The 27,341-nt window shown below is 40.3% G+C and overlaps 1 protein-coding gene across 2 annotated transcripts in view; it reads left to right on the forward strand.

Annotated features, from left to right (window-relative positions):
• Positions 1–27,341, forward strand: part of LOC149080752 (uncharacterized) — a 63,171-nt gene that overhangs the window by 18,257 nt on the left and 17,573 nt on the right. Inside the window, exons 2-7 of one of the 2 annotated variants that reach the window (XM_089237432.1) lie at positions 11,761–11,867; positions 17,571–17,868; positions 20,396–20,671; positions 21,756–22,052; positions 24,250–24,498; positions 24,595–24,930. In XM_089237432.1, the coding sequence (XP_089093558.1) occupies positions 11,761–11,867; positions 17,571–17,868; positions 20,396–20,671; positions 21,756–22,052; positions 24,250–24,498; positions 24,595–24,930 (1,563 nt within the window). The remainder of the gene's footprint in view (positions 1–11,760; positions 11,868–17,570; positions 17,869–20,395; positions 20,672–21,755; positions 22,053–24,249; positions 24,499–24,594; positions 24,931–27,341) is intronic. The other variant, XM_089237433.1, reaches the window with a different exon arrangement.

A 27,341-nucleotide genomic window follows, 5' to 3' on the forward strand; every position in this document is an offset into this window, starting at 1 on the left:
AATTTGCGAAAACTTCAAAAAAAAGGTAGATGTTGAATTAAATTAAATGGTCTAATTTTTCAAATCAAATTTATTCATTTCCAACATACAGAGATTTAGATTAGTTTAAAAAAAACATAAACTAATCTAAATCTCTGTATGTTGGAATTAAATAAGTTTAATTTTTCCACCTGTAGTTTTTCAGCGCAAATCACGTGAGTAGCAGGTGCTTGGTAGAAAAGTTGACGTAGAAAATTGTGGGAATAACAAGCACACGCCTCAATACAAACACCCACAATAAAAGTTGAACACAACACGAATTAATTCTTCGCTTTTATGCACAGCCCGGCATGTGTCAACAATCAAATCTAAAACTCCAAAGAAAAATGAGCCGAGAGGAAGGAGTGCGCGAATTCGGATCGTAGGTTGGGAGCAAGTGAGAGCCTCTTTTCTCAGCCACCTCGTTGGACATTTTGCCTGTTGTGGCGTTGTATTTGTATTTGTAAGTCCGATCCTTCCAGCGGACGCAACCCCTCTGTTATAGGAAATTTTATTGATAGGAAAGTCAATATATTACAACTGACAATATTAGTAAAAAGCTCTACCTACCTTTTAAAATTATTTTCATCTTTTTTAATTCTTTTGTTCTTTTTTTAGATGGGTGGCCGCCATTACCATTTTCTTTTCGCGTACCCCCTAACGGCCGCTTGCATACCCCCGATTGGGAGCCGCTGCCCTAACGTATCAAATACTTGAGTCGACAAATGGACTTTCCCAGCTAACTTTCGTTCTTTTGAACAGTTTCGTTTTGGTACATAAGGCTTTTATGATGACTTTTAAGCATATGGCAATGGTGTTTTCTTAAGGGAACATAAAATGCATCTGTTCCGTTCTCTCAAACTTTTTCATAGTGACGAGTTAACCGAAATTTGAGAAGAGTAAACGATTGTTAAATAACATTGTCGTCTATGAAAGCTAGACGGTCCTAAAGAAAAACGAGGACTTAACCGGAGTGACGACTTATTAGGGTGACAACCTAGTGAAGTTTTACTGTATATGAAAATTTTATATGTGATGATTACATAGGAAACTAGATATTTTCCAATGGAAATAACTTTTATGACTACTGCACTGCTTCAGAAAAGAATTGTTTAAATGTTTTGTTTCTTGTTTTTTGTTCGAAATACATATATAATCGAAAAAATTATTTTCAATTTACCACGTATTTCAGTTCGGAGACTTCTATTATTTCTGAAAAGTACATGTTTTTTCAAAAAGCTCAGTTTTTGATCAGTGTTGCAAAACATGTAAAAATGTCTTTCACCTGGCATTAAGTAACCAGAAGGAATTTTTAATCGTAAGTTAAGGCAGTGGTTCCTCAAACTTTAGTCACCCTCGACTCCCTTGTCCAATTTGTGGGCAAGAATGGTGGTTGATTTGCGGCTTTCTGGAAATAGTTTGGTAGATATTTTCCGCCGCGACGCACCCCTTTTAGAAACACTGAGTTGAAATACTTGTAAATACTTTATGTGACTACCATATTATGTGTTTCCCTTTTTACGTCAAGTAAAATATTATTCATCATCAATTTACATATCTTCATTATCATATTAAAATGGCATTAATCGCATTACTAATGACATGTAGCATTTTCAGCGTCATACTCATCATATGGCAACTATCATCATATACAGTAAAACCTCAGTAAGTCGTCACCCTAATAAGTCGTCACTACGGTTAAGTCGTCATTTATTTCGGTCTCGGGCTTCTATAGATAACAATGTTATTAAACCCTCGGTTACTCGTCACTAATTTCGTTTAACTAGTCAATATGGAAAAGTTTGAGAGAGAGGAATGGATGATTTCTATGGTTTCCTTCGAAGAAAAAGCTTGTGATACAACACTATTATATATTCGAAAGTGACCATAAAAGCCTTATATACCGAAACGGAATAGCTCAAACAAAGAGAGAGGCGCCGAGGAAGTTCATTTTTCGACTGAAAAGACAGAAGTCCTTGATACTTTTGGGGGAACTGTTCGAGCTAGACGTAATTCGTGCATGGGCCCCCGTTAATGTAGGGCTTCAGTTTAAACAAAATATAAGCCAGATATATTTTTTCCCCAGTTGAGAAGGCTCTCTATTTTTCCCTGCCCAGGAACCCCTTGACTAAAAAATTTTCCCTGTGTTCGAAATCACTTCATATTTGTACCATGAACTACTTATAAAAAAATTCAAATCACTGAAATTAAATGTGTCATGCACACAAAAAACTAATGTGCATTAAACTGTGTTGTAGAGAGAATGATAACTAATGCTCCGATTAGAGTGTAAATCAAAAAATACTGGTATAAAGCGTAAATTTACCAGTGTATTTAACTATAATACTAAAACGCTTAAAAAGTTTAAAAATTCGTTTTATGTCTTTTATTATCTATACATTTTATTAATGTTGTAGTTTTAATTCATATTTTGATAAATGGTGTATTATTTTAAATTTATAAACATTGAAACTGACTGCACTCCGTTTATCATAATTTCTGGATAACTTGAGTGACGACTTATCGAGGTTTTACTGTATTCATGTTGCATCATATTATTACATAATATAAGTTAGCATCAATGATCCTCAGTATATGTTATCTATTAGTTCCCGTGGAGGTGGCCGGTCACCCCTCCACAGGAACTAATAGATAACATATAGTCTCATCTGTGGCATCCCGATATACTAGTGAAGATTCAAGGAGTACGCGTGATATAAGGTAAATCTTGATTATTCCGATACAGATTGCTTGTCATGAATTGATCAGTCACTTCGTCGTGTCTTATATAACCCAGTGTTTCTCAACCTTTCTGAGAAACAAGGACCAGTAAAATGTCTGAAACAACTTCACGGACCACTTGTGTCCCGTATTGCGCGGCATTCCTGTAATTTTTGTTGTTCCGATTATTTCTATAAATTTGTCCCGTTTTCTTCAACGATACTTTTATTTGAATTTGTAATATTTGCTCAAGTCTCTCGTGAACACACGCACACGGTGTTTTCATAAATATAAATTATATTACGATAATTTTGGCAAAAATAAATATTCTTATCTCATATTTGTAATGTATAACATTTTGTTATCACAGGCCCGTAGCCAGAAATTTAGGGGGAGGGGGAACCAAAGTGATAGAACAATAGATTTGGCCATGTTTTTCCCTTTTTTTCGGTCATTTTTCCACATTTCGGGGGGAACCAGACCCCAAGTCCCCCTCCCCCCGCTACGGCATTATGTCATAAATTTGTTTGGAATTTAATTATGATTGGTGATTGTGCCTACTTCTGGCAATGTTTTTGACGACAATTGGCAACGTACCGTATTTGACGGATTATTATTAATTAAGATCTCAATTTACCGAATTTCATTTCCCTCAATGAAATATGTGGTCATCAGATCATTTGAATATTTTTTCGCGAAATACATTTTTGTTCATTGGGATTTGTAGCAGCCCTTCATCTCCACGACCTTCAGCAATTTTAGCAGTAATTAGCAAGTTGCATTTAAATCAATAAATTTAGTGAATATCCCGTATTTGGGATCTCAAATTTCCTGCATTTTCCTCTGTGATGTATATGGTGAACCACAGTATCAAGTTACAAGTTATATTTAAACCCATATGGATATTACTAATATCAGTTACAACCGATGAATAATTTTCATCAGGTCTGCCTGCGGACCAGCTATGCCATCGTTACGGACCACAGGTTGAGCAAACACTGACATAGAAAATCACAGAAAAAATCATATTTTTTCAGACACAAGATCGATCTGACAATATTTATAAATCTGAAATGCCACATAAATAACCATGTTGATAACGTGTGGACATTGTTTGCCAATTAGAAAATAAGTACTTTTTCAAAACTCTTTTGGGTGGGACTCCATTGCTCGCATCTGATATCAATAATACAAGCTGTCAAGACTATTTACCTTTTACGGTCGTATTACGGCAGACGTATTTGGACCTGAAATGGATCTTGTGACGACTTCCACGTGTTCATACCCTATGCTTTCGCTGCTGCCTGAATGGGACTGAATTCTAGTCGTTGATTTGTTGGATTTCGTGATTTTCCCGACATGACCAGAGGTGCGCGACCTCTGGCCCGCGAAAGGTTTTTTGATAGAAAATTATCGATACACACACAGCACTGTTTAAATATGTATTTATATAACCATTAATTTATTTCAAATTTTTTATTGTATATGCTATCTTATGCTGGTAAAAAGTTTTACATATCTTAAATACTTATTTTTTTTGTAAATTTTCAAAAAAAAACCCATTAAAAACAACTTGCGCGAAGCATGAAAATAGTGAAAAATTCAAATGGGTCTCGTGGAAAAGAAGCGAAAAAATGACTGGGGCATTTTATAAAACAGTCGGGATTGCCAAAATCACGGGAATGCACCGTAAAATAGGGTCGTGTGTGTGGTCACTTTATAACTTTATATATACATTTCTTGCCCGCGAGCGACAGAAGTACCGCATATCCGCACAACTGCTTATGACCTTCATCCCAAAATTTGAAGTTACACCGTACTGGATATTTTTGTATTATTATGAACTCACTGATTCTTCTTCCTTGAGGGTGAAACTATGTTTGAGGGTGAAGTTTGTTTCCTAGCTTCATATTTAGAATTGCAAGAAAACTAACTTAGGGCAAGATAGTTCTTATCATAATATCATCAACAACTGGATCAGTTGCGACCCATTGGACTGCTTTCTTTTTTGGAAATTGGTGAAACCAGTGACGCAATGAATGTATTTATTGCAGGACTGTAAGTGAATTTGTACGACTCATTTAAGAAGCCCCAGCGAATAAAGTTTGGGTCATAACCCACGACTCGAAAAATCTTGACTAGCAGATGTGCTAGTTTGACCCTTTTCGGTGACCCTACGAATCGAGTTCGGGCCCTGACCCATAGCTCAAAAACCCTTGGCATGTAAGTGGTTTTGTTTGACCCTTCTCGGAAGACCCTGTGAATCAAGTTTGTATCGTGGCCCATAGCTCACGAATCCCTGGCTGTGCCTAGACTTATGCGACCCATTTTGTCAGTCCCTGTTATTTGAGTTCAAGTCGTGACCCATAGCTAAAAACACCTTTGACTGGAAGTGGATTTGTGCGACCCATCTCAGAGGACTCTGCGACCCAAGTTTGGGTCACGACCCATAGGTTAAGAACCCTGACTAAGGTAGTTCAACAAAAAAATCGGGATATTCGAGGCTTGTAACAGGCGGTTTCACGTTACACCTATAAAATCAAATTATTTTTAACGATTTTTTTTCTCTTCCTATAGCTGTGAATATTTTGATCACATCAGCTGTGTCTATTCACCAAACAGAAATATTTTCATTATCACCATTTGTTTTTTCGTACTATAGCAGCGTTTCCCAAGGTGTGCGTCGCTGCTCCCGGGGGGGGAGGGTTGCCAACCTTCGTCAGTGGCGTCGCGGTCAGGGCTACAGAGTAAAAGCTGTTTCGTCCGTTTGAGGTCTCGCTTGCCGCCTTGGCCCAGTGAGCGTGGTCTCGGAGGTACTGCGTGACGTCACCGCTCAAACACCTTTGTTTCATCGCACGATGACATCGACACACAAAACGTGCTGTTTCTTTTTTTAACATTTTAGTTGTTTTTTTACTGTTTTAAGTGAGTGATCTCTCGTTGATGACGTTGTTTTAGTGTGACTGGTATGAGCGTGTAATATTTTAATGATATTTATATAATCTATAAACTAAAAAATCAATTAAACCCAAGAAACAGTTCGTAAGTAATAGTATCTTTTGATAAAAGCATTGAAAATAATAATAATGACCTCAAACATTTTATATTAGGACTTTTATTTGACATTTACTTACAATGTTTTTAATCTTGCAGTTGTATTGATAATACACTGCTGACCACCCAAATTGCAACACCAAGAAAGACAAGAGATATCGCAACAATATTTATTTTGTAGATAACATGTTGACCAAGCATCAAATGATTAAATTTATAGACTTCTGTGAAGTGTGGTTCCTGCCAAAATCAATAGCCAGAGTAGCCGCCATTGTTGGAGATCACCGCTGCCACACGCCTCGGCATTGATTCAAAGAGACTTTGGATGTGTTCTTGGGGTACAGCAGACCAAGCAGCTTCCACGCGTTGCCAAAGTTGATCTGGTGTGGCAGCTGGGAATGTAATCTGGGTCAATCGTTGAGCAACCATGGACCACATGTTTTCTATCGGCGAAAGATCCGGAGAGCGAGCTGGCTAGGGAAGCAATTCAATCTGGCGATTGACGAAGAACCTTTGGACAATGCGTGCCACGTGTGGTCGCGCATTATCCTGTTGAAATATGGCTATGGGCAAGCCCTGAAGGTAAGGAAGGACATCTGGCTCCAACACCTCGGAGATGTAGCGCTGGCTTTTTAAAGTACCGGCAATGCGTACTAGAGGAGTGCGAGAGTGATATCCAATACCGTCCCATACCATAACACCCGGTGCAGGACCAGTGTGGCGGTGCATAACGCAGCTGTTCAGCATCCTCTCTCCACGGTGTCTCCAGACTCGAATCCGACCATCGTGGTGTTGCAGACAGAAGCGTGACTCGTCAGTAAAGACAATTTCATTCCATTGTGCCGTCCACATCCTTCTTTCATCGCACCATTGGCGGCGGAGACGTCTGTGGTTCTGCGTCAAGGGTAGACGAAGCAATGGACGTCTTGCGGACAGACCACTCTGCTGTAAACGGCGTCGAATGGTACGCGCAGACACTGGATGATGCGGTACAGATTGAATGTGCTGTGCTATGGTTCGTGATGTGGCTGAGCGATCCGTCACTGCCATACGCCTGTCATCACGTGAAGTGGTGCACTGAGGTGGAAGCGATCGATCACGTCGGTCCGTCGTACCCTCCTGCATCCAACGATCACATATCCGCATTACAGTTGTTTGGTTTCATCCAACACGACTACCGATTTCCCTGAAAGATAATCCACAATCTCGGTAGGCCACTATCCTTCCTCTGTCGAACTCGGATACTTGATCAAAAGATGATCGCTGTTTTCTACGAGGCATAATTGATCGTTTTTTTGAAAAAACCACAATAAAAACACAATTGCCGTACTTCAAATCGTCGAAATCTCCAAGCCTTAAATAGCGCTTTGAAGTGGCGCCACAGGCGCGCGCGAGGTGCGCCTGCGCTGAAATTCTAATCATTTGCATATCTCACCTCCGCTAATGCATGTTGTAAATTTCATATTATTTGCATGCTTCCTTCAGGGTGTTGCATTTACGGTGGCCAGCAGTGTAATAAAAACAAGGCTTTTAAAAGCTACACTTAGCGGGGTTTGGTGCACGCAAATTTTCTAAAAAGCGCACTTTCTAATTTTTAAATTTTCTGCGGCTAACTGCGTCGTTTCAATTCTACCTGTACTAAAAATATTTTTAAAATATTTTAATGTAAACTGCTGTGGCAGGAAATTACTCATGCTAATGTGTTTCACCAAAATGCTTTTTCCTCAAAACTTAAGTTTTTTGTTAGATAAGGAGCTTTTCGTACAGCACTCAATCAAATGTCTTGAAACTTTGTGCGTCTCTCAAAACTATGGTGTTACATACTTTAGAAGGTAATAACACGAGAAATTTTTCATTAAAATTATTTACGAAAATTTTATCGCACAAAATATGGGTAAATTTTGGTGATTTTTAAAAAAGTTGTTGAAGTTGAAAAAAATTGGAGAACCAATAACACCAATAATTAAAATCTTAAAAACTCGTGTGAAATTGTATAAAAATATCCGTAGTGTTTGAGGGAGAAAAATTGAGTGCCTAAAGTGAATAGAAAAACTTTAAATGTTCCTTGAAGGAAAGAGATTTTCCCCATTGGAAAGCATGGGAAGCCAAGATCGTGCTCCAACTCCCTTAATTCAAATGAAAACAAAAAGGCAATTAAAAAATATTATGAAGTTCAAAAGGCTATTGAAATTATTTGTCTGGAATTGGATTTCAATCAACCCAATAAAGATTAACTAACTTACGTGATTCAGCTGAAATGGATCCGAGTGAAATATTGTCAGTGGAAGTTACCTACACATAAAGCAAATGCAAAAATTTCTTATTTCCAATGTTTAAATGGTCTTAAAAAAATTTTTTTTCCTCCATGACTATGAACAAAAATATTTTTTTTTAAATAGAAAAAAAATCATTTTTTCCTCTCAAATTTTTCTTAGGTCAAATTCAAGTATTACGTCATCATCGATGGGGGGAGGGGGTTTCCGATTTGCTGGCTTTTGATGACAAGGGGGGAAGGGGGGTTTGGATAATGCTTACGTCATCAACCACCCTTTATGAAAATATGAGTTAGGATTCAGAGGGGCAGAGCTGATGAAGAAATTTTGCTGACGGGGGGGGGGGTGTCAAAAATGGCTAAAAATTTGCTTACGTAATACTTGAACGGCCCCTTATCACATGGCACAGGAATTTTTTAAAAGTCATAATTACTAAGCATTTAGAATAAATTAGGTTAATTCAAAAGTTAATTAATTGGAAACTTACTTTAATTAGAAAGAAAAACATGCTACATCAATCTTCACCTTTTTGAAACTTCTCAGATGTGTTATTTTAGCAATTAGTTATCACATTTATATGAAAAAATTGTGTAATTTGGTTATGAATTGGAGGAGTGGTAAAAAACGCGTTAAGACAGACACTTTCAGCAGCATTTATAACCAAGAAACCATCGCTGAAAGACTGGGAAAATTTTCGCGAGTATGTGGCTGATTCAATATACAGGGTGGTCGTAAAATAACTTCAGCGATACGTAAGGCCCCTAGAGGCCGCAAAAGTCAACGAATTTGGATGAAACTCGAGATGTTACGGCCACAACGAAAACATTTCGAAAAAATTTGTATTGCAAAACCCGCTTTTGTGCAATGCAAAATGATCAGCGCATCGAAAACATTAATGGCGTTGGAACGATAGCCTACCTGTAAGCACCATAAATGCGAGCTCACTCACATGCTGGACGTAGACAAAGAAAAAAAGGTCGTACCAAGTAGTTGATGCGCTAGATCAGTGATTCCCAACGTGGGCGTTAACGCCCCCTGGGAGGCGATGGAATGTTCCGGGGGGGGGCGGTAGAAGCTACGGGTATAACATAAGATCCTATGGGTTAGACTGAGTTGAGGGGGGGGGGGCAATGGGAGAAAAACATTTTCTGCAGAAAGGGGCGAGGGGACAAAAAAGATTGAGAAACTATGCGCTAGATGCTCGGTGAGGGACTTCAGCAATTTCAAGAGATTCCCCGAATTATCTCGAACTTCATCTAATTTCGGTCATTTTTGGTGTCGCTAGGGGGAGGGGGGGGGGCTAGAACATAGGTAAACTTATTTTATGATTTCCCCCCCCCCCCCCATATGTACATAGCTCTCATTGCCGTTTTTCACCTTTTTTTTTTTATCAACGAAATTATTTATTAGTTAATTTTTTCAATGGAAAAAAAAAACAAATAATATTTTTGGATCTTGTATTGGGACGTCGCGGGGCCGCCAATAGTTCCTTCGGGGGTCGCATGCGGACAGCGAGTTTGCCAACCCGATCCACGGAAATCTAATATGGAGAGAGAAAAATCGTCAGAACCGCAATATCATTGATAAATCCAATCCCTGATCCCCACGGCCTTCATCGTCATCTGTCACAAGAGCCAATCAAGAGAACAAAGTCACATGTTCCTTTTCCTAAACCTCATCAAAAAAGCCTCGTTTCAAACTTCACACACACACACACGGGACGTGATGGAAAGAACTTAATACAATACTGCGTATCCCAAATAATATACAGTGACGACGGTGAAAAAAGATAGTTTTACACCTGTATCATCCATTCAATCGTCACGGTGTAGCTGTATTCGGTGAGAGTTTTCTACTTTTTTTAGGTCATCCCATATTCGGTAAAAAAAAAACAACAACATAATAATACGGGCATGAATGGGTGGATCCTATTTATCATTATTTGTGTCGAATACTGATCTGGATGAGGATCCATTCTAATCTATTCAACTTCCATTTTGGACATCGTTTCTGACCTATTTCGATTATCACAGTTTTCGTTGTTTACCAGAATCTTGGAAAAAAAGGAAAACATTCGAATATTGTTTATATAGGACTGGGAATCGATTAAAATAATTTTTGAATGGTTAATCAAAAAAAAAATTTAATCGATTAATGGAATTTTAATCGAATATTTTCTGATATACAATTTATACATAGCAAACGTAGTGTTTAATTATTTATTTAAAAATACGAACTACAGGCAAAAGTCCAGTTACAGTTTGCATATATGAATACAAGATAAAGATAAAAATACATTAGTAACTATATAACATTAATTGGGATGCTATAAAAATATTTTTTATTCATTTCACGCATCTATCTACTGAATGGATGTAAACAAATATGGAAAAAGATTAAGTCTGGTATTACACGCTATAACAGTTCCATAAAATTTCAGTGATAAAACTTGGAAAATTCAACAAATAAGGCTATCGGTAGCATTTTCTGGAGCGTAACCGATAACCCTATAGGTTAAATTATTCAAGTTTTATAAATGAACTTTTATAAAACTTTTATGGTGTTTTACTTACTGTATGAAAGTTGTTCTTCTAAAATGTTTTGTAAAATGTTTTAATAGGAGATAAGCATTCGAGTTTCTGGCAAAACTTGGCAGAATAAGGGCCGTATTCACCGACATGGTTTAAACAGTAGTCACAATTTTTGGATAAGAGATCAATATAGATTAGTTAAAAAACTGAATTTAACCAATCCGTGTCGATCTCTCATCAAAAAATTGTGACTATAGTTTAAACCATGTCGGTGAATACGGCCCTTATGTGATCCAACCAACTAATAATTCCAAAAGTGAAAATTTGCACATTCATGTCTCTGGCATAAGGGGGACGATATGCTTGCTGAACATGCTTGTCATGTTCTGGAATTTATTAACTTGGATCTCGTCGTCTTTGTTTTTAATCGGTAATTTTAGAAATCATCACTAGTTTTCGGTGAATCGACTTATGTTTCCCCCTGGCGAAAAATTTGATCAAAATACTGATTCAGATATTTTTAATTATTCACTTATCTGAAATATAATATGTATAGGGACATAATTAAAAGCATTTAATCGGTTTTTTTTTCAAATAAATTAAGTTAAATGATAATTCTTTTAATAAAAATTTTAATCAAATTTTGATGATCAGATTGATCGGCTTTATTAACTCAACTAAAATTTTCAACTGCGATTGACAATTGATCGATTAACCGACCCGATTAATTGAACCAGCATATTACAGTCAAACCTCATACAGGGGGGTGGGGGGGTCTCTTTTTTTTTTTACAATCCCAATTGCCTTCAAAGACATTAGTTATTAAACTCCTAATCACGGGTCTCCACAGTCTGCGTATGGAAATAACCTTCCTAAATGTTCATGTATATAAATCATGAATTATTTATATTAAACTAATACAATTTACTCTTAAATCTATAAATTTTCGAGGTTGAGTTCGTTTGACGGACGACAGTTTGCTTTACGTGCATGAATTCATCAATAGAAGCGATGCTATGGCCTGCTCCGCTTACGGAGCCATATTTTTACTTTTCCAAGAGTGACCTCCTTAACGAGGTTGGACTATACGTACATACATACTTGTGTGTAATTACATTACCATAATAATGATTCACATTATTTGTATTTCTTCTATTATAAAGCTCAAAGTTGTAATAATGGAATCGGGAAACTCATGTTCGAAAGGATACCGGACTACAAACTCTCGGGATCCAGCAGCGGGTTCGGAGGAACCAGAAGAGCCGAGGTGGTGAGTATATAATACACAACTTAAGTACTTTTATGAGTGAAACTGCATCATATAACCCAATGGTTCCCAACCTGTTGGACTGTGTGCCGGTCTAGTCATAGGTACCGGAAAAATAATCAGCGATTAAAAATATGCAAAATATTAGTTATTGCTTGGGCTCGGATTTTTATGACCTAAAAATCTCAGAACGCGATTGAGCAAAAGAGTGACCTAAAGTAGTGGTTCCCAACGTTTAGAAGAACGCGGCCCGATTGATTTATTTTTTGTGAGCAGAAGGCCCGGTCATACACACTACTAATGGAAAATAAACGAGGAAAAATGAAACGCAGTGAATCACTAATTGCCCGGTTTGACAGGCCCGGCGGTTGAGAAACATTGACCTAGAGTGACCTAGTTGGGGCCGAACGGTTTATTGCACCGGGCGGCAAATTCGAGGAATAAGTGGTCAAGAAAATCAGACTAAAATGGGAGAAGGGCGGCAAAATCCATTCAGCCCGCACAGGCGGTAAAACCGAAAATTCACCTCTGAGTACACCCGTTACCAATCGGGTGAACTATTCATAACACACCCGATACCATAAGTAGTACCCAACTACTTACAGTATCGGGTGAACCAAATACAACTGTTGCCTGCTACTCGCATCCTGACAATGCGCTCTTGAATACACCCATCAAAATGCAGCCGTTTCTGAAAAGAAATTACGGTGTCACCCCCCCCCCCCGCCCTCCTAGTCATCCCCCTAATACCTTGGCTTGTTTCAGTGCCGCCCGAAAGCCTCAAATACAGAGGGGTCTCAAGATAATGAGGTCTTAGAAGGGTATTCGAAAAGGTGAGCTTCAAATTCTCGTGGTAATAGCACTAGTGTCAGGCGTGTAGCACAGGAGTTGGATAGGCCACGTTCCACTGTCCATAAGATCATGCGGAATATCCTCCGATATTATCCGTACAAACTTTCACTTGTGCAGCGGTTGCTTCCACATGATCATGACGCTCAAATACAAATACAAATACAAATACAACACCACAACAGGCAAAATGCCCAACGAGGTGGCTGATAAAAAGATGCCCATAAAAATATGGTTGTCATATGTTTCAAAAATACAGCAACCCAATTAAAAATGCAATTAACACAAATTACAAACAATATATACACATGATAAAATATTATACAATGCCCATAAAGAATACTTATGGTTGTCTTATTCTAAGAATGGATAGCTTCCCGATTTACCCCAACATGTTTATCGTATTTCTTTTTAAACGTGTCAATTGTGTTACAATTTACTACCTCCGGGGGTAAGCTATTCCATTTATTAACAACCCTATTGGAGAAAAATTCCCTGCGACACCATAACCTTGCATTGTCCCTCACCAATCGATACTGGTGTCCCCTTGTAAAAGCAGTCGATTGGCGGTGTACTAAAAGTTCATGGTCCATCCTATCCATCCCATTGAAAATTTTGAACACTTCGATCATATCTCCTCGACACCTGCGTTCATCCAATGTAAACATATTCAAAAAATGAAGTCTTTCTTCATAACTCAAGCCCTGTGTGCCAATAAGGACACGCGTAGCTCTTCTCTGCACCCCTTCAACCAAGTCTATGTCCCTCTGTAGGTATGGTCTCCAAAACCTTACAGCATACTCCAGTCCAGGACGAACTAAGCCTCGAAAAAGCGGAAGAATGACTTTAGGAGAACGCGAAGAGACCTTTTTGAAAATGAGACCAAGCATTCTATTCGATTTTTTGACAACCGCTGAACAATGTTCAGAAAACTTAAGTCGCTCGTCAATGAGAATTCCCAAATCGGTGACTCTAGTTGCATCCGGGATAGTGACACCATTCAACTCGTAAGAGAACCGTGGGTTGTTCGAACCAAAATGAGCGACCATGCACTTATCTACGCTAAACGTCATGCTCCATTCATTTGCCCATGCTGCAATCTTGTTTAAGTTGGTCTGGAGCAACTCCCTATCGCTTTCATTCCCGATTACCCCCATTAGCTTCACATCATCTGCGAATTTGCTAGTAATTCCATCGATACCCTGATCGAGTTTATCGATAAAAAGTGAAAAAAGTATGGGGCCAAGGACACTTCCCTGAGGAACTCCACTTGTGACGTCTGTCCAACCAGAGAATTCCCCGTTCACCATAACTCGTTGTGACCTATCTCTTAACCACGATTCTATCCAATTCAGCAAGTTGCCCCCTATTCCAATCTCGTGTAAACGCTTCAAGAGTTTGCCATGTTGGACCCGATCGAATGCCTTCTGGAAATCAAGGTAAACCACGTCGACATTTTTGCTCTTACCCAAAGCCTTAGTCACGTAATCATAGAAGCAAAGGAGGTTAGTTACACATGACTTCCCCTTCCTGAACCCATGCTGATTATCCGACAATACATTATTCTCGTCTATCCACTTCACAAACTGCCTTTTGATGATAATTTCCAAAATTTTCGAGAGGGAGCTCGTCAAACTCACTGGACGATAATTAGACACCACTTCTCTACTACCCTTCTTAAATATAGGAACAACGTTAGCCAGTTTCCAATCTCTCGGGACGATACCCTCAGCAACACTACTCCTGTATATCTGTGCGACTGGCCCCAACAATTCATTAGCACCTTCCCTGAGAACCCTGGGATAGATATCATCTGGTCCTGGTGCTTTGCTTGCACATACATTTCTTAGAAGATTTAGGACCTCCACGTCTTCCACTTGAATATCGTTGAGCGTTTTATTACCCCATGCAACACCCGTATATCGAATATCATTATCTCCATTAAAAACCGACGCGAAAAAGTCATTGAAAGCACTACACATGCCTACATTGCTCTCTACTTTTGAGCCTCCTATCGAGAGGGGGCCAACTGTCCCCTTACATCCATTATTGACGTATCGAAAAAATGATTTTGGGTCAGAGCCAATGTTATCTGCCAACCTAGATTCAACTCGCTTTTTACTATCCCTTATCGCTTTCTTCAACAGTCTTCTTTTATCAGTAAACAATGATAGGTCACCTCGTCCACTTTTATACTCTCTGAATGCTCTTTTCTTTTCAAGATAAAGGTTCCGCACGCTATCCGTGAACCATAGAGGGTGTGATGTACAAACACGCTTTTTTCGAACAAAGGGTATGACGTCGTGCAAAACAGAGGACAGCTTCGTACTAAATTCTTCCCATTGACTTACCACCCCTACTGATTCCAACCGGTCTTTGAAAACTTCCGCTAACCTTCTTCGCAAAACATCAAAGTTAGTTCTCCGAAAGCTCGTCTCCGGTTCTCGCTGCAGTTTCCAGCTCGACTCTTGAGGTCGATTCAGAATGGCCTTGGAATATCCTCTGGACAGACGAAGCGCATTTTCACTTGGATGGTGCAGTCAATACTCACAACTGCCCAATTTGGGAAACAGAAAATCCGCACGCTATCTTAGAGGTTCCGTTGCATTCACCAAACGTGACGGCATGGTGTGGATTTACTGTACTATTTATTCTCGGTCCCTACTTCTACGAGGAAATACGTTCTACTGGTCCAGTGACATGTTCGATCACCGGGTGGGAAGTCATATGCATTGCTGTTACAGAACGAAATTGTTCCGGCTCTGCAAGCACGTCGCTGCCTTGCAGACACAATCTTTATGAAAGACAGAGCTCTTCCACACGTTGCAGTGCGTGTTAAGAATGTTCTTCAAACACATTTTACATAATAACGTGTCATCAGTCGGCACTTCCCTAATCTATGCCCCCCCCCCCCGGTCTTTAATCCATGCGATTTTTTTTGTCTTTGGGAGCATTTGAAACGTCTGGTAAGTCCTGACAATCCAAGGACTTTATCTGACCTTAAAGGAATCAGCATTTCGCGCCACGTGCTGAACATTTCCCCGCACACACTTCGGTCAGTTGTGGAACATGCCATCTTGCGATTTCACATGGTATCTGAAAATGATGGTCATCATGTGGAACATGTTTTGTTGTAGTAACAATTGTTAAAATTGTAAATGTGTTTGCGTAAATGTGTCATTTTTTAGTAAAACGCCTTCTGGTGGCGACATGTTCAACTAATCCACCCCCCTCCCCGAAACAAATTCCCATCACTTCATGAAGTCGTCCACAAAATTTCACAATTTTCTGATGACTGGTTTCGCCTGTAGGCTGCTTTAAAATAGGGTCTTTTAATTATGGACACCCTGTATTTTAACATTGACAAGCCCAGATATTTTGTAAAGTTGATTTCTCGATGGTAAACTTTTCCCTATACCCTTTAGTTTGAACCTACTGGAAATCCTAATAGAGCCAGCCAATTTCATTAAAAATGGTATACCATTTCACTGTGTAAGTAACACCTAGGCTGCGGGAATAGTCGAAGAAATGATTCCCTCTCTGAACGGCAGTGTAAAAAATTTCCCTTTTTTGTCAGTTATTTTTGTGGAAGACAGATGGCGCTCAAACTCAGACGTTGCTCTCTAATACAGCAAAACTTATGTAACACAGTATGAGACGGAATACCTGTGTCTTCGACGGAATCAGCAAATAGTCCCTTCATTGCTTTTATGTGCACCTTTTATGAAATGGAAACCTGTCTAAAATGGAATGCTATTTCAGTCTCTTGACGTTACGTTTCGTGCAGGTTTCACGAAAATCGAAAAAAAAGGTGCGATACAAACAGAGAGAAGTCCTAGTGCGGCCTTTGTCTAATCAACCGTGTTCAGAAATCCTCCGCATCAGTTTTGCGAGTGAACATACAGTCTACGTGTGCCAGTCTCGGGTGCCCATATAAAAATTTAGTTTTAGGGCAACAACTCCCTGAATGGGTTTCTACGGACATGGTGCCCATATGAAAATTAAAATTTTTTTAGGGTAACATCTCTCTAAATTGGTTTCTACGGACAAAGTGCCCGTACAAAAATTTAGATTTTTTAGGGCAACAACTCTCTAAATGAGTTTCTACAGACAAGGTGCCCATATAAAAATTTAGATTATATTGTGACGCACTGTTATTTTCACTCTCAAAACTGGTGCAGGGAAATTTTTGAACACAACATATTGAGTTTTTTTTTTTTTAACCTTTACAACGGCAATCCCGAGATGGCTCGTCAAATTTGCTCTGCTTCATTTCGGTCACCCCGAAATATCTCGGGTTCTTAACTTTCCCTTTTACCATGGCGTCACCATTGCTTGTTCCAGCCATCGGTTGACGCCAACATGGCGTCACGATCAATGCTTTTTATTATGGGAGCATTAAATGCTAGGGATAGAGCCTTGATTTTACATTCCGCAGTGAAAGTGCGCTTCTATTTCCAATGATGCAGTTATAATGCGGATAGGAAAAATTTTAAAAACCGCTTAAAGGTTTTGATCGGAGACAAACTCTACGGCGAACTGTTGATGAGATAAAGGCCGAACTAGGACTTACAGGACACCCCGTATAGAGGAAAAACCAGGGCAGTCTTAACGCATGAGCCCACTCGGGCCTCAAGAGAAGAGGGGCCTCAGAAAAACGAGAGGTAATTGAATTTTTTCAGAATTTTCCAGGTACGGCCTCAGGAAAATCACTTGGCCCGGGGGAAGATAATGTTCTTAAGACGGCCCTGGGAAAAACCCGGGCAACGCGCCAGGTATTATAGCTAGTTAGTGATATCAATTCTTGTATATATTGGTTTTTTTTTTTGCACAAAATTATATAATTCACGTCCACAGATCACGAGGAAGGACCTGCCGATCCGAGTGCTCGCCGAATGCATAAGGAGGTGCGCGGAAGACCGAACGACGACGGCCCACGTGCCCCAGTGCAGGTCATTCGACTTCATGCCCGGGAAGAGGATATCCCCTAGCTTGGGCAACGACGCGACCGACGTGGTCATGGCCCGGAACAGCGTCGGCGCAGAATACGACGACTCGACGTGTTACCTGTACTACGATCAAGCATCGCCGGACGGCACGGAGACGCTGGTCAAGCAGCAGAACGTTTGGCACTTCAACGAAGTTTGCATCACGTGTAAGCTATGCATTTTTCACTCGTGCACATGTTTCAACAATTTTAAAAACTGTCTTTTAAAATAGTGACTCTCAACTTTGGGCCATTGCTTCCTTCCCCTGGTTATGGGATATTCCAAGGGGAGCTACAAGTTGAAGGGGCGCCAATGACAATGCTTTTTAAAGGGGGGGGGGAGCCACAAAGCACAAAACAAAAAATTTGGATGTAAAAAAATGAAGCTAGAAGTGAAATATGGTGGGAAAAGAATGTGACCACTTTTTCATAATGAAGCAGAACTGCCTATAGAGCCAGGGGGGCGTCTTAACAACATGCGCCCTCGCGGACACAGCCGGGGCCTTGATTGCGTAGAAGTGCTCCCCATTATAATGATATTTGATACTTTTTCGAGAATAAGTACTGTGTGAATTGGTATACATTTACTCCCATCCAAATAGGGGAGGGGGGGGCTGAATTGCTTCTAAAATGGCCCTGAATATAACTAGGGTCATCTTGGTACATGGGCATATCCAGGCATGGAGCTGAGCTTAATGTCGATAACGGGGCCCTGCATGAATAGAACCAGGGTCATCTTAATACGTAGGCTTATCAAGGCATGGCGTTGAGCCCATTATCTATAGTGGGCCCTACGTGATGAGATCAGGTACCATGACTTGCGAAAAAAAAATATGTAAGCTGTTGCTTCCAGATAAAGTGAGGGGCTCCTGAGCACCTTTTTTCCAGAGGGCCCACCATGGTGTTGAGATGGCACTACATAAAACCCCCACAAGAATCTTCGCGGAATCAGAGAAAAGTCCTTACTCATGAAATTGCTCTAATATATAAATTTGCTCAAAAAACCAATTCATTGAGTAAAAAGGTCCTCCCTTCTTGATAGGGAGACCCTAGATAAGTCAGGGGGGTCACGAGGGGAAAAAATGTGGTTTCACACACACACATTTTTTTTTGTGAACGGGCGGGAAAAGGTTAAGAAAAATTGTTTGTGCTAATTTTGTTAAGGCTATCACTGTTAAGTGGTACGTTAAGTTAGGGCTCGGTTTTTGAAGCGCGGGGTAGGTTCTCCACACAGGATAGGCAGACCTACAATACGATACTGACATACCATGAAAATTCAAGCATTTCCATCTTTACTTCAGAATATGGAAGACGGATGAAAGATGAAAATGCTTGAATTTTCATGTTATGTCAGTATCGTGTTGTAGGTCTGCCTACTCTCGGCAGCACGGACACGAAACAAGCGCAACTCGACAACATGAATACCTTAAGGTATGGTTACCAGACGTCCCCCTGTTTGGTGTCATTTCAAGCGTCCTCCTACGCATCGGAAAATTCACCCTTTTGTCCTCCTTCTCCAGTTTTCGGAATTATTTTACATTTTTTTCTCGGTGAAAAATTGTTTTTCCAACTTTGAAACACATATCTTTTCATTGACATCGAGTATTTTTATGGGGGAAAACTAACATAACATTACTAACATAACATAACATGAAAATGCAATCATTACATCATTCATCTTTACTTCAGAATTTTTTACACGCATTGACCAATAGCAATTACCAGAATTTATGTTTTTGCTCTCTTTTTAGCGGTTCTGTTTTAGTAGGAAAAAGTTATAGAAAAATTATTGTTGTGTGGCGGGTTTTATTGGTCAGTAATTGTGGCCCCCATCTGTTATGGAAATCGCGAAAAGTGTTATTAAGGGTGAGAGTGCAAGCGTCCTCCTCTCACGGTTTTCGAATCTGGTAACCCTACCTTAGGGCCACACATACACTCAGAATTCACATTCCGGCATATGCCAGTTCGTTAGAAGCTCTGTAGAGCAGCGGTTCTCAACCTTATTTGACTCGCAGAGCCCTTTTCAGTATATAATTTCTATGGCGAAGCCCTGTTTGACTCGAGGAGCCCTTTTTTGTACATAATTTTTATGGCAGGACCTTGAAGGACTCTCTTATTTACTTATCTATCAAATTTACTAATTCATTTTATTTTCCTCGAGTCGCCGCGGAGCCCCTGGGAGGTGCACACGGAGCCTTTGGGGCTCCGCGGAGCACCGGTTGAGAACCGCTGTTGTAAAGGAATGTGTACGAGGTGCATGTCCGATTAAGTAGTAGTAGTAGTATAGTAATAGTCCTCCAGGTTACCCAGGGGGTGATCGAGAGAGGCCATTTTCGTCCGAGGTTCTTTGGCTCTTGTCACACAATCCTAATTCGGCTCTTGGAAGGGATGACCCCCACCCATTCTGGATATGTGAGGGTTTCGAAGACCGATCTTACTTATAAAATTTTTGTGCATTACAAATTTAGTTTTGACCAAATCCAATTCAATAAATGGAAAGGGTCCCGCAAGTGGATGAAGGTGGGGATGGGGGCCATGGATAAGACTGGGGCTACGAAAAGAAAATATGGTCTAAAGTGAGCCATGGGCTAAAAGAGATTGGGAAATGCTGTTTCGAAATAATGTCATCTATCAAGTCACTCCGAATAAATTTGATACGATTTTACTGACACAATACTTTTGTTGTTTGTTTCAGCGAGCAAAGTGAGCACCGAATGCGCGAACCGACTGTACGTGATGGAAAGGACGCCAGGATTCAGGTTCGAAGGCAACGCCGACCGGGAAGTGTTTGCGGTCAACCGGACGGAATGCGAGAGCAAATGCATCAACGAGGAAACTTTCAAGTGCAGGTCGGCGACTTTCGACCGCGCGGCTCAAGTCTGCAGGATGAGCAGAGAGACCAAAGCCATGAACCCACCCGGTTACATGGCCGACTCGAACAGCGACTACATGGAAAACTTATGCCATTCTGGTAAGAATATGTATTGTACCTCCACGTGGGCATGTGCGGTGAATTCAACGATTCACCAAAGCACAGTTTACGGACATAACGACTCCACGGCTAGGAAAATTCCCCCTACGAACATTTCATCGATAAAGTGACATAGTGAAGTAACGGGTGAACAGGTGGTGAATCAGTGAGCGAGTGCGTTATTGATCAAGTGAGTCAGAGTTCTTGAATGACCAGGTGAGCAAATGAACGAGTGAGAGAGCAGGTGAGGGAGTCAGCCAGTGAGTGAGAGCGTTTGAGAGTGAATGAAGATTTTTTTTTTTTGCGAGTGAACAAGTGTGTGAGTGAGCAGAAGAGCGAGCGAGTTAGTCACTCACTCAATCGCTCATTCATATACTGCCATTAACTAACTAACTCACTCATACTCATCGTGTACGTGCTCAATTGCTCACTTACTCGGTACATAACTCACTCGATCACTCACTTGGTGACTCACCTACTCACTCGATCACTTCACTTGGTAACTCACCTACTTACTAGATCACTCACTTGGTAACTCACCTACTTACTAGATCACTCACTTGGTAACTCACCTACTCACTCGATCACTCACTTGGTAACTCACATACTCACTCGATCACTTGGTAACTCAACTACTCACTCTATCACTCATACGGTAACTCAATCACTCGGTCACTCACCTGGTGAGTCATACGATCGCTCGCCCACTTATTTGATGTAAACCATACTGTCACTCACCACTCACTAAGCGAGCCATACGGTCACTAACCCACTCACTCAATCACTCATACGGTTACTCACTCGTTCGTTCACTCACTTGATCACATACTGTCTGTCACTCACTTATTCATCGGTCATCCATACAGCCACGCTCACACTCATCGATATGTTCAATCACTCAATCGCTCGCTCACTGGTCACTAACTGTTGTCGGTGAATTTTTTCTAAATTCCATAATAGTGACCGATACGCGAATGATAAATCAAACACTACATCTACTATAGCTATTATATCAAGTTAAGTTACTCGCGAACAGTCTCTCTGTCTTATAACCTGGTCTGTATTATGGCTGTTGTATTTTCAGGCGCCGACTTGTGTTCAGCAACAGCTCTGATCCTTGAAGCCGGTAAAGAACTCGACGGCGCTTACGAGAGGGACTTTTTCACCGTCAGGGACTTCAAGGACTGTTCCGACAAATGCATACACAGTCTGACGGAAAGAGGCTTCATGTGCAAATCCTTTCTGTACTACGATAAAGCCAAAATATGCGTGTTGTATCCTGATGATCCCGTCGGCGATATGGAGGGTCCAGATATGCACAAGCCATTGAAACACAGCGGTGGTGATCTGTACAGATTATTGTGTGGAACGTCCGATAGAGGTCAGTTGCGAGATACTCATAAATTCCGATGAAATTGTGCACCGACACGTTTTACTCTTATCGTCCTTTAAATCAGTGGTTCTCAACCTGGGGTCGTATGGCCCCCTTGTGGTCCTGAGATATTCTGAGGGGGCCAAAGGTGAAAATCTGGCGAAGGGGGGGGGGGCATGACAAGTGTTGGGGGGGAGCAAAGAGAGCTGGGAAGAAATAGAGCTTTCAAGTAAAATATGATGGGAGACAATGTTACTATATACTTTCAAAATCCCACAAAGCTGTCCATAGAACCAGGAGCCATCTTAACCCACAGGCCCATGTGGGTATAGCCCGGAAACTCATCCTTGGAGGGGGGGGGGCAGCAAGATGAGATTTGGTACTATGATTTTCGAAAATACAAATATCAAATATGTAATATGTTACTTCCAGCTAAGTATGAGACCCCACAACATCACTTTGCCCAGGGACCCATGATGTTGAGACGGCCGTGCATAAAATCCTTCACAAGAAGGAAAAGCTGACTTAACTCTAGCCCAGGGTAGGCACGGACCCAGGGTGATATGTTAGGTCGATTATAGGTTCGTGTTGTGCGGATTATCCCATATTTTATGCATTTCATTCGGCTCTTGGAAGGGATGAGCACTTACTTTGTGGATCTGTGCTTGGCCTAAGATTTCAGAATTCAATTTTACTCATAAAATATTTATTAATTACAAATTTAATTTTTATTAAATTAAATTCGGTAAGTAGAAAGGATCTCAATCTGGGATGAGCGTGTGGGGGGTTTTGGATAAGACAAGGGAGGCCAAAATAGGAAAATATCGTCCAAAGGGAGCCATGGACTAAAAAAATGTTGAGAAACACTGCTTTAAATTATCGATAACAGAACTTTCCACTGAAGAACTCATCCATCAAAAATTTTCCTTTAGAAAAATCGCCCATGGCAATATTCCCCCATTGGTGAAGAGTCCACTTTTAGATTTCTCATAGGTCGATAATTGGTTCTAATCACCCATGAAAATGGTTGTCATTCAAATAAGAGATAAATTATAAAATAAGATAAATTATAAGTTTACTCTTTATTATTTTTAACTACCTTTATCCTTTTTTTATGTTTTTAATTATTCTTTCTTAAAATTTAATTACAAACTTAAAAATACGATTTCCAAGCCGTTAGGTGGAGCTGTTCATCTGTACGTTTAACAGAAAATTTTGGTTTGGTTTGTCCATTTGGGAAGTAGTCACGCGAGAAGAATGCAATCGGAACACGAACATTTACAGTCAAACTCGGTTATAACGTCATCTACATACCCTAAACCTTTATCCCAGTATTTTTGAGACACCCTGTAATTAGGCACAAGAGACATTTCCGAAATTCGCTGTTAGAGATGACGGCAAATAAATACACATTATAAGGAAATGTTTTACATGTGTGTGATGTGCACATTCAGCCTATTCTATGAATTTTTATAATAAAGATATTTGAGAATCCAGAATCTGTGATTTTCGAATTTCTCGACATGGCGGTCTCCCTCGATCGATCGATGTTTTAGGGCATGCCGCCTAATGTGGGGGAATACAGTGTATATATGTGCTGTCAAACCTCGTTAATGAGTCACTCTTGGGAGAGCAAAAATATTACTTAGTAAGCGGAGTGACTCGTTAAACGGAGTCAGCCATAGCTGTGCCAAATCCTGCCTGAGGACAAATGGGACTTCCAAAAAAGTGACCCGGTAAGCGGAGTGACGTGTTAACCGGGTGACGCACTGAAGAGGTTTGACTGTATGTTTTTGTTTTTTTTTTAACTGTGTTCATAATATGCATTATTTTGACGATTTTCATGACTGTTCTGCTCATTTTCAACAGCATTTAACGGAGATAAAATGTAAAATAAATCGGATTTTCTAGCGTGTATTCACATGTTTATCAGCTAACACATGAACATGAAAGCCGGAAATGCTATTTCAGCACGATTTAACGCTCACGCTTACAGTTCTACTCACGCTAATAAATATCACATACGCATTACGTACGCGTATGTCATAAGTTGGTAGCACTCGAATATGTCAGATTCGTATAATCCTGTATATTTTTGGCGATTTCCTTGGCGGAAAATGCTCAAATATCTGAAGCGAAGAGGAAGCAAAATTCTTAAATAAATGGAAATTTTAACTAAAAATTTTTCTTATTTGGTTTTTCTCAGATGCCCTAATCAGCAATCTGACGTTCGAGTGCTACCGGCGAAAGAGGCTGGACGGTTCGCATCAGGTCGAGACCAAGTCCTACTCGTTCCAGGAATGCCTGGACGAGTGCATGAGGCGATACTCGAGGGACTGCAAATCGGTCGAGTACAGCTCCAAGTACCAGTCTTGCAGGTTCAGTAGCTACGACAGCACCAACAAGATCGGGCTTGTCGATGACGACTTTTTCGACTATTACGAGTTCAAGTGGTGTATGTGGCATTTGCGTACCGATCGTTTGCTTAATGTTAATGATGTCCTCATCATGTCACTGCTCTCTTAATATATGTTCGTCCGTTTCATTTCAGTCCGTGGGATGGGCGGTGGCTCAGCTGTCTCTGGTGGTGGTGGTGGCCAATTCGGAAACAGAGGTCCGTGGACTGGCAGTGGTGGTGGAGGAGGTGGCGGTGGCGGCCAACAGCAGCAGCATATGTGGCCGAACAGCGGTGGATCTGCTGGAGGAGTTTCTGGTGGTAACGGGGCTGTCGGACCCTGGAGCATGGGGAGCGGAGCTGCCGGACAGTGGAGCGGTGGCAACATGGTATCTTCTGGTGGTGCCGGTGCCGGACAATGGAGTGGTGGGAACGCCAATGGGGGTTCCAGCGGAGCCAGTGCATGGAGTGGAGGACAAGTCAGCGGCGGTTGTGAGTATAGTTCTGCTTTCGTTGCCAATATAAATGATGCTGGGTCACGTTTGTAATGCGGTCTAGGTTTTCAGAGTACTCTGAACCAGAGCTGGACAAATCTATTGAGTGAGATATGTAAAAATTGTGACCGGGTATGTACTTTTTTTCCGGCTGAATGCCCTCCTCCTCCTAACCAGAATATGGCCCGTCGCTCTGTCTCAACGAAGAGATATTAACAGATGGTCAGAGACCTGGGCCATGTTGGAAAAAAAGGGCTTAATACCCGGGTCAGTCATGTAAAAAGAGTAAGTTAAACGCTTGCTTTTAATTTATTTTTTCCATTGGCAACGATGTAAGAGTTTCTTTTCTTTTACAAATGCTTTAAAATTCTACGGGAATTCGTTAGGCAACCATGATGGAAGGCACAGTCCATGTACGGTGATTGATTTCCACGGCTCTAACATTTTAAGGTCCTGTGCGGCTACGGACGTAAAAATTCAGGAGTAGGAAAGTGTTAAGAACACAGAAATTCGAAATTGCGTGTTTTGGACAATTTTCGTGCGTTAACTCTCCGTTATTATGAAACGCTTTCTGCAATCTACGAAATTGCAGTATTGAGCCAAAAATTTCCAAATTTGTGGCCCAAGGTCAGCGGAAAGTGTGTGCTCAATCAACGCCATCTATAGAAAATCTGCAATAGGGATGATGTTGATTGAGCACACACTTTTCGCGGACCTCAGAAACTTTAAAAATCAATAAAAACCCGGAAAAGATCAAAATATACGGTTTGCCACTGTTTGTATTTCCCTTTTTTTGATGTAATGTGTATAATCTTGTATGTATTATTTAAGGTACTTAGTAGTACTTTCTGGTTTTTGTGCGATTTCATATAATATATTCATATAATGTGTGAATAGCCATTCTGGCCATGATTCCCTTTGGTGCATATTAATAAGTATCTTTTGGTTTTCGTAAGATTCATGCTTTGAGTTGAAATTAGTATATAGTATGACTTCTCTTCACGTTTTGAGTTCGATAACACTAATGGTTGTGTATATATACTTAGTACTCTCTTAAAATTTGTATAGTTGATTCATGTATTAGTGTGGAAAAGCACTATTGGCCCTGATAAGATTCCTTTAAAAAAAAATCTCTCGGACTTTGGCTTTCTCTTCGGATTTATGATTGGTCACTCTAATGGATGTTATGTATAAATGTATATAAAAATATATCTTAGTCTTATATTATGTTATCTAATATTACTTTAGCATTGCTGTCACTGTCAATACATGACTGTAACGCATTCTACAATGTGATTCTGCTTATTACTCAGTAATTTGAGTAATAACCTCCTCTTAATAGAGGCCACTGAAGTTCTAAGGAACTTCACACAAATAATTACCACCCATATGGCACTATGTGCACTACTGTCTCGGATTGGCAGGGACATGACCCGGGGGTATGCACTGCATGCGATTGCAGTTGGCACCCCGGTTCCACCAATCAAGGTTTCAGGTTTCAATATACGGTTTGCCGGATTATCATCGCTAGGTCACGGGAGAGGCAGGGAAAAAATAACAAAAAACAGCCGATAGGTGGCACTTGTACGAGCGACTTCAGTGGAAATATGCGAATGAGACGGTTATAAGAACTTGCGCTCCGAATCTACAACCAATTCGTTGTAAAACGTGTATGTGGACCTGCTGCACTCTGCAGTTGTTGGATTTGTGACTCGTCTGCAATGTGGAACACATACTGCTGTAATAAACGATTTGGAGGCATTCTGTTCGTTATTTGTTTATCTTTTCTTTGACTTGTGTACGTCAGCGCCACCTATTGGCAATTTTCTGAGCTATTTTTTCCTTTCTTCCCGGTTTTTATGAATTTTTAAAGTTGCTACACGGACTCTTTTGCCCATCCTTTTTCTAGTTAATAGGCTAAAAGTTCTCATTTAAGAAAAAGGAAAAGTATCTTTTTAACGGTTTCCAGGTTATTAGGCTATGGTCTAGGAAATTTTCTTCCTGACGTTTCGCCCACATCTGTGGCAGCCATCATCTGAGGTTATTTGGACGTTGGTGTTGGTACTTACGTCCAAATAACCTCAGATGATGCCTGCCAAAGATGTGGGTGAAACATCAGGAAGAAAATCTCCTAGGCCATGGCCTAATACCCCGGAAACCGTTCGCAAGTTATTTAACGCCGGCCATGAAAGCCTCAAACAGTATCTTTTTAATCAATTTTTTAGCTCTCAGCAGTAATATGCCAAAATAACAATCGATACGGTACACGCAATCGTTTCCAAACTATCATCTTGGTATATGCCAATCTATTTTTTTTCAACTGCCATCACTAGATGACGCGCTCAATAAAATAATTTAATAATCTCTGAAACCGGGATTATACTATAAAATTTTTTATAATAGCTCTTA

This window comes from Pholcus phalangioides, unplaced genomic scaffold (assembly GCF_987345545.1).
Source record: "Pholcus phalangioides strain wild (caught in Gottingen) unplaced genomic scaffold, Ppha-v1.0 ptg000010l_1, whole genome shotgun sequence".
Taxonomy (NCBI): Eukaryota; Metazoa; Arthropoda; class Arachnida; order Araneae; family Pholcidae; genus Pholcus; species Pholcus phalangioides.